We start from the raw sequence: 8,783 nt of genomic DNA, 5'->3' as shown, positions 1-8,783 counted from the left end.
CCAAAATAGGATGCACTATTACTTCCAAGTTAATGTTATTCAGTTCTTTGCGTTCAAAATGGAGTTCATCCCCAAGAGTTTCTCAAATACGGATTCAAAAAGACATCAAGAACATAAACTTCTTTGTTTTTCATTTATTTTCTATCAAAAACAAAATTCTTGTCTACTTCAAAGCTACACTCAACAACCCAGCTAAGATCCACATCAGCATGAAAGGTTTCACTAAAGTTCCTACACCATCTCCTGCACCTGGTTTNTTGTTTTTCATTTATTTTCTATCAAAAACAAAATTCTTGTCTACTTCAAAACTACACTCAACAACCCAGCTAAGATCCACATCAGCATGAAAGGTTTCACTAAAGTTCCTACACCATCTCCTGCACCTGGTTCAGTCGTAGGTACCGCAGTGGTGGTGGTTTCCTCTTCATTCCAACCAAGGTCATCATAATAGTTGCCGTAGATTGCAAAAGTCAAGAGATTTGTTGTATTTGTATTCGAAACGTAACGCACATGACGCGTACCACTGTAAAGTGAAAAGAAAAGAAGGCGAGTAATGAAATTTATTAGAGTGTTGAAAATTCTACCCAAACCAAGTCATACGTACTCCTCATTCTGCGACTCATCCCACTCGAATTCATTCACATCCAACGGCAGTAAATCATCACGCAAGCTATTCGGCATCAACAGCGATTGATTAACCGTTGGGAAGTCAGCTTCAATCATGATACGTGTAAAACCAATATGCCTTTTTTGTGTGACATTAGCCGCAAAAAGTGTACCACAATCGGTTATATTCGGTCCGGTGCAAGCAAAAACTGCACAAGTTCGTAAGGCATTCGTCGTCTCAGCGCCTGTTTCATAACGCCTGCCCTCAAAGACACCAACTCGGTAAACATAATGTTCCTCATCGGCAGCAAGAGGTGCAGAGTTTACATGATAAGGCCATAGAGTAAATGAGCAACAGAATTTTTTGTAACAAAGAGAGTACCACAGCATGATCACCGAACTATTGTGATTCACTTCCATGGTGTTATATTCTTCCATATAATCGCGTTTCAAGAAAATATCAGCCTGACTGAGACGCGGGGCTTGCTGTAATGCTGGCGTTGTACTCTTATGCTCTCTGGTAACTTGTAATCCATTCTGCGTTTGGCCTAATTTAGGTACTTGCGCGACGTAGAGTTGACGCACACCACTGCCCGTGTTCATAACGGATACCAAAGCACCTTCGCGACCTGCGTAAATGCCGGTACCCGTGGAGCCAACGGCTGGTCGGTTCGCACCGGCGGCCAGGAAGTTGACATCGTTTATGTAGGACCACGACTGTTGAACTTGGACGGCTGAAAGAAACGAAAGGGGATGTGTAAGTGTAAATTGGGAAATGCGCTGGACTTGGAACTCCTGGGTAGATGAGCGTTACTATGTCTTTATTGGTACAACAAGGTATCACTTAATTTGGGAAAGATCTTGCGGGAAGACGCCTTTGTGGATGGCGAAAACTCGGCGGTTACAAATGAAACGGAAGGATAAGGGACTTTAGATGAATCAAATTGAGAAGGGGTATTGATCTATGAGGATGTGGAAAGCTCAGAATTGGACAGCTCATGAGCAACTTTATGGAAATAAAATGGTAGACTGTGGGAAACTGTAGGCTAGTCAAGGCGAAGATGTTTTCCATAGAGAAGGTGGCTTGTCTCATACGGGATAGTAAGTCACTGTCAGGCAACGTGACTGTATTCGTTGACAGCCGGGTACTGACATTGAAAACATTAGTCTCCCGTGTATTAAAGTCGAAAGCAGTTCGGAATTGTTATACAACGATGGCTTCAGTGAGTCACGTCGAAACCCTCTCTGCTGGGTTCCTGGACTTAGCAATATAGAGGGGAACGAAATAGCCAATTCGATGTCTATATACGGCTCGGAAATGCAAATTAGCGAAGCGGATAAGTCCCTTCTTTGGATCAATCGGGACGACTGAGAGATTTCAAGATCCCTGTAGCCGAGACTCAATAAGAGTCGTACTGAGGAAGTATTGACACTAAGAAAATCTACAGTAAGGGCTCTTACCGGTGTCATAACAGGGCACTGTTCGTATACCAACAAACTCCCTCTGCAGAAGTTGCGCGATGAGGTTGAAGAGGAATCGATTCACCATTTCTTATGTCAATGCCCAGCTCTTCAAACAAGGCCATTGTTGTTGGCTTGTCTACCACTGTGGCGCACTCTGTCGACGGATACACTGCAGGTGCTTATGGGCGAGCCCCTTTTAATCTGGTGATCATAGCGCGAGCCGAACTTGACAGAACGCATATCGGACGGTGACTGGAAGAGGGACTATTTTGAATGAAAACGGATTCTGGAGGACAGGCATTTCGGTATATGGCAAGATCGTTGGGACAGTAGCCCCAATAGTCGTGTCACGTATCGATTCATTCCGAGTATGAAGTCTTTGGGTGAAAATCCGGACTTTGGGCTATGTCTGAATTTGGGGTTTCTTTTAACGGGTCACGGTCCTCTTAATGCTTTTTTGCACAAGACGTACCTCCATCCTCTGTGAAAGCTAGAAATGTTCGGACGTGAGGAATCTTGACAGCGTAGGAGTAAAATGGACGGTTGAACGGTACGACTTTAGTAGTCCCCTTCCACGGGTTGGACAACGACAAGTTTGGGGACTTTGCCCGAGAGGTGTTTAGGAAGCGTAGACGAGCAGAGCAATCTATGAGTTGATGCTCACCAATCCAATGTGGTATGGCATCTCAACTGGTAGTAGCTTCGGCTACGAGTTCTAACCGGAGACTTAATTCTGGTAGCATGGGAACAGAAGCCCCCAGACTTTACTCCGGTGTCTTCTTAGGTACGGTACTTCGGGGAGTATCGTGATGATTGTGGTTCAATATCCAAATGCGGGTAGAGTTGACATTTGTTTGCTCGATGTAGAGTTGCATTGCAACCGGATGCCGGACCCATAGCACGGCAGAGCATTAGATAGACCTCGAACCCTACTAAGGGGGTTAGTGTGTCCATTCCGCATTGCTTATTGGTACCGAGATGCTTGCATGTCGGATCTCTGCTCTACGGGAGATAGCGGAGGTGAGAATTCGAACCTCCACGGGATAGTATATGGTTTGACAGAGCTTATACTAACAGCTTGAATAGAAGGATGCGCCTCGTCCTCGCACACCGGGTGAAAGTACGCGCCTTTCTAACCTAACCTCACTTAACCCAACACTGTGGTCTCTACTTATTCCTAATAACCTTTGGACATACCAAATAAACCAAGGATCTCAAGAAGGAGAACTCGGCAATTTTCTTAAGAAGGTGGAAAGGTATAATATTTAGTGTATACTGGTTGTGGAATTTTCACATTTTAATAAAATAGATGAAAAGGTATAGAAAAAAGATAAAAGAGGGGCCTATATTCCACATGCCTATGCCAGTATTTAAATATGTTGAAGCATCTTGAAAGACACCACCCTTGATAAGAGACGATGATAGTTCAAATTCAGAGAGCTTCCTGCTGCAAACCTTCTCAAAAACCTGCTCTTAACTATTATCGAGGCGAGAAAAGAAAACTACCGGCATGTTTGGACCAGAAGATGTCGCCGCCAGATCAAGGACTATCTCATACCACTAGATTAGAAACAAAAGGAGAACAAAATGAAAGTTAATTGTCTGACTCTCTAACTGATATGGAGTATGAAAGTGCTTACTTGCCTCCGGTAAATATCAACCCAGTGGAATCAACAGAAAAGGCGCCATCCGTAGTAGCATTCAACGATGAGCTTAAAGTCCAAACTCTGTGAAAGTTCAATGAGCCAAGTATGCGAGAACTTCACTGTTTGATAAGTTTAGAAGCCTAATCTAATCTGGTTAAAACGATGACAAATCAGACACACAAAAAATATAATGATGTTTTTGCAAACTGGTACAACTTTTATAAAAAAGAAAGTACATTATTATCAGAAAAAGATAGCAACCTAATCAAATTGATATTTTAGACGTTCAGATATCACGCCACGCCATCTTCATACGCTATTTTGTTATATGGTGAGATACATACATACATATATGGGTCACAAAATCGATTCTTTGGTGCAGGGAAAAACAAATTTCTGTAGAGGTCTGACTGTGCCAGAGAGTGCAATATTCCTTGTCTGAAGCTCAAAAAGCTCCACTTGGGAGCCAACAGACTGTTCGCTATCCTCAAACATTGATCGCTCGCAGTGATTTGTAACCTCGTGAAAAAGAACAAGCTCACACTGGTACTCCAAAGATACGTCTCATCTCTTCCGACGGAACTATTTACGGAATGTTTACGAGCGTTTCGTCAAGCTCAACTTGGTCCAGAGGAAGGACTACATTTTATATACTCTGACGGATTAAATCATATTTAGACGTGACGCCAGTGTATAAAAATTTTGTATTGCCTCGATGTAGTCTCGGTCTGCGGAAAACTTACGAAAGGCATTTCGACCTTCGCCATTTCAACTTACTCACCTGTCAAGAAGGGTAGCTGCGAAAACCACATTGTTGGATAGACCAAATCTCGGATGCCCAAATCAACTAGCGTCTGCGTTGGCTCGTAGAATAGTATATCGAAGCATGTGAACTGGCCAAAACGAACACCGAAATCCGTTTCGAAAATGCTCAGCTCTACTGTGGCAGTTGTATTCTTCGGTTCACCATACAAATTCCATTTGCGATAGCGTGAAATAACGCGCCCTTCACGATCGAACACCACATTAGTGTTGTAAATATTTAAACCATTGCTAGCGCAGGGACGTGGATCGAGCGCCGTAGTGGAACAATTTTCACGTTCTGTCAAATTGATAACCAGATATTTGCGCGCCTGACGTGCGCTGCACGAGAGTTGTACCAGAAAGTCTGAATAGATGCTGGTGTTGCCGAGCAGACAGGCGGATGTATTGAGCTGCAGATCTGGATCGGGCACATAGGTAGCCGTGTCTATGTTGTTCAAAGTACTCTCCGGAAAGACGATGATGTCGGTGCTTTCAGCATCGGCTGAACTGATTAGCTCCAAAAAGCCGACGAGGTTGTCTTCCAACGAGTTGGATGAGCTAAACTCAACAACGCCGGCAGTGTAGTAGGGAGAAGTGGCATTAGCAACAGCTGGTAGATTAATTGGGCTCTGAAAGTTGATAAGGAAAGCAGTTAGTTAATTGATTTGTCGCCTAACAGACAGACAGACAGTATGTGCAAATAAACAACTATTTAAGTTTAATAACCCTGTTTGTTTTAGAGGAGAGATAAGGCGGTGTTCAACTGTTAATGTAATGGCTGTTTGGAAAAACTAACCTGATTTGTAGTGGGCAGAAGCTGGAATGAGCCAGCAAGGACCAGGAAAAGCTTAGCTGCACTACCGAAGTTGCTGGTAAACATTGGAAGAACACTCGGACGCTGCGTTTCTTATTTCACTCCCTTTCAGATTTTTTCCAGAGGTTTGTGACGAAAACCCCTTTGTAGTTTACGTCCGCAGAATCGACGAACGAATCACCTCAGCTACCAGCGCAACACCGACCAAAGTTTGAATGATGTTTGATCGATTTTGGTGAGTCTTTATAATCACCGCATCGCCGGAAAGCGACTAAACTTTACACATTATTAAGCCATTATATTTAATCTTATCAATTTATCACAATTTTCGTGCAAAATTCTAACTAATCAGCGTGTCGATAGTTGTTTTAGTAGCGCCTTAATCTTTCTGATAAGCCCAGGTAACACAGTAGACTTGTAACATATTTGCAGGCGCCCACCGACAGTTTGATTAACACTGAATGAACAAGTATTTCATTCAAGTGCCATAAAAAGTCATTTCTTTAAAGACGAATTGTATTTAAGGTATTCTCTTATCTCTGTTTGCCAGCTTTTTTTTCTGCCTTTGCTACAAAGTGCCGCATTCCTCTGAGTCGGCTCACTTTACTCACCTCTATTTAAAGCATGTGCTCAGCTGCAGTCTTGCTAGGCATGCTGTAGCAGCAAAATTAAATTTATTATGGCTAAGAAATTGAATTAATAGCCGCACTTGAAGGCGATGAAGGCGTAGCAATGGATAGCTGTTGGACGTTGAGAGGAGATGGTGAGCACTACAGCGAGGATAATATGAAATTTAAAGAGCATAACTGGGTGTACGGCATCCTCGCAAGGCAGGAAAAAGTTTAAGAATCGCTGATTTCATTTTAACTCATTTTATGTTATTAATTTATTGTAACTTTTTTAATTTCATCTGTAGTAGGGATGGGAAAAGCACGCGCGGAATCGATTCTTGACTTCAAAATCGAGTTTCAGGTTTTCCATTCTTAAGGTCCATTAATCACTTCTGATAGTCGACCTTATGACTTCAATTGACTTTCATTTAAATATTTTCAAAAAAACACATTAACATCTAAAAATTAGAAAAAAATTAAATTATAAAAAAAATAAATAAAATAAGTGCCTAAAAATTAAAAAAAAACTTTCTTTTTAAAACAATCGAATCTAAATATTAAATAAAGAAGAAAAAAGTAAAATACGTTTCTAAAAATTAAGTGAAATTTAAAAAAATCCTTTTGGAACAATAATATCTGAAAATTAAAACGAAATTAAATTAAAAATAATTAATTTAAAAAAATTACTTTCCAAAAATAAATGAAATTAAAAATAAAATATGTTTTCTTGATATTCAAACAATAAAATCTACAAATTAAAAGAAAATTACATAAAACAAATTTTAATTCAAGTTAAACAGGCAAAAATATAACATTTAAATTTAAAAAAATCTTTTCAAAAAATAAAATCTTGAAATTAATTAAAATTTTATTTATAAATTTTGATTACAAAAACAAAACGAAAAATATAAAGTAAGTTCCTAAAATTTAAATAAATTAACAAACAAATACACAAAGTACATTTCCAAGAACTAAGTGAAACTAAAAAAGTGAAAAATAAAAAAGTAAAACAAAATTGAATTTTAAGAAATACATGAATTTAAATTTTAAAATAATAAAAAAATAAAATATAGTTAATTTCTACAAATTAAACCAAATTAAAAAAAAAATTATCTTAATAAAAAAATTAGGTACATTAAATAATTTAATTAAAAATAAAGTAAAATCAAATATATCTAAAAATTTAATGAAATTAAAAAATACATGTTTTCTTTTAAAACGATAACATCTAAAACTTAGAAAAAAATTATCTATATTTAAAGAAATTAATTTAAAAAATTCAAAAACAAGTTTATAAAAATAAATGTGATTAAAATTAAATAGTTTTCTTTTTATAGCAATACAATCTAAAGATTAAAAAAAATAAATAAATTAAAAAATTTAAATTTGAATTAATAAAAGAAAAAAATAAATACGTTTCTAAAAATTAAATTAAATTAGACAAAATTTGATTTTTAGAAATTAAAATTAAAAAAGGAAAAACAACTAAACTAAGTTCTCAAAAATTAAATGATTAAATCTGTTGAAAAAAAAATAAAATTTAATCCAATAAATCAATAAATGAAATAAGTTTCTGAAAATTAAATGTTTCTTTTTAGAACAATAGAATTTAAAATTTAAAAGAAAATTTAATTGAAAAAATACATAAAAAAAGTTTCTATAAATTAAATGTAATTGAAAGAATATATATTTTTCTTGTGAAAAAAATAACTAGCGTCTGGTGAATAGCACGCCAGTGCTTTGCTCAAGTGCAAATTTGGCAAAGGATATTTTTTGTCTTTCTTATCTTTCAAACTACTTTTAATACTGCATTTCAACTGTCTTAGCCAGTATTGCCCTCTTAGTCAACTCAGCAAGCACTGTACGAAAATCGTGAAATACAAAGTGTCTACATCTGGTCTTCTCCACTTCCGTATTTTCCAAATGTTATCACAAAGGGTACCTTTTATATATTAAGTATGGTTCTACAAGTGGAATCAACTGTCCTAGCCTAACCTAACTTAACCTAAACTGTTGCTATAAGCGACAAGAAAAAAATCCAGAATAGCAAAAAGAAAGAAATTTGTATTAGAAATTTAGTATTTATTAAGCATAAGCTAAAACCAATTTCATCACAAGTTTCATTTATGCGACTATGCGCTAGTATGTATATATGTATGCGTGTCTGAATAAAAAAAGTGTTAAAGCAATCAACTCAAGTGGGTATTGCACCATTTTCTACAAACATTGCAAAAACTTTTATCAGACATACTAATTGATACTACACATACACAAACGTAATGACTAAAAATACATGTATGTATGTATATGCACATACATATGTAGATATTTATATTCCACATATGCCTTCATTTATAAACATATGTTTGTATGTATCGCACCTAATAAATTCACTTGTCCTGTGTCCCTGCGTCCTAGTCCAAGTCGTGTGGTAGCCCAGTTGGCGCATACAGCTGCCATTTGTCACACTGTTGGATTTAACAAGTTGTTAAGATAAATTTTTTATTAAAAGCGCGCCAGTAAAACGAAAAGTAGCAACACTATACAGGTAAAAGAGTAATTGTTACATTTTATGTGTACATACTATTAGGGTGGTCCAAAGGAAAAAATAATACCCAGATTTTTTGATTAAAAAAATATACATGGGTCCCACATTACATTTTTCGTGGTAGTTAATATTAGAAAATGGTAAATTATGTAAATATTTGGGTATTATTATTCGAAGCCTCCTGAACAGAAACAGAATTTTCCGATCGGAAAATATTGATTTTGAAGAATTCTATACGAAGTATTTTGTCCATACAAAATACAAAATTCTTTATGCTTTACGAATTTCCG

At 37.2% G+C, this 8,783-nt stretch overlaps 1 protein-coding gene across 1 annotated transcript; it reads right to left on the bottom strand.

Annotated features, from left to right (window-relative positions):
* Positions 1-297: 297 nt before the first annotated feature.
* LOC108367035 (vanin-like protein 2) lies at positions 298-5,400 on the bottom strand. Its single transcript, XM_017621557.1, has 4 exons — positions 5,317-5,400; positions 4,498-5,149; positions 605-1,340; positions 298-523 (listed from the first exon to the last, which is right to left on the bottom strand). Exons 1-4 carry the CDS (start codon positions 5,398-5,400, stop codon positions 298-300), a joined length of 1,698 nt encoding a protein of 565 aa, XP_017477046.1.
* Between the last annotated feature and the right edge of the window lie 3,383 nt (positions 5,401-8,783).

This window comes from Rhagoletis zephyria, unplaced genomic scaffold (genome assembly GCF_001687245.7).
Source record: "Rhagoletis zephyria isolate East Lansing unplaced genomic scaffold, Rhagoletis_zephyria_1.1 Rzeph_scaffold_02509, whole genome shotgun sequence".
Classification (NCBI taxonomy): Eukaryota; Metazoa; Arthropoda; class Insecta; order Diptera; family Tephritidae; genus Rhagoletis; species Rhagoletis zephyria.
This window is presented reverse-complemented; position numbering and strand designations above follow the sequence as displayed.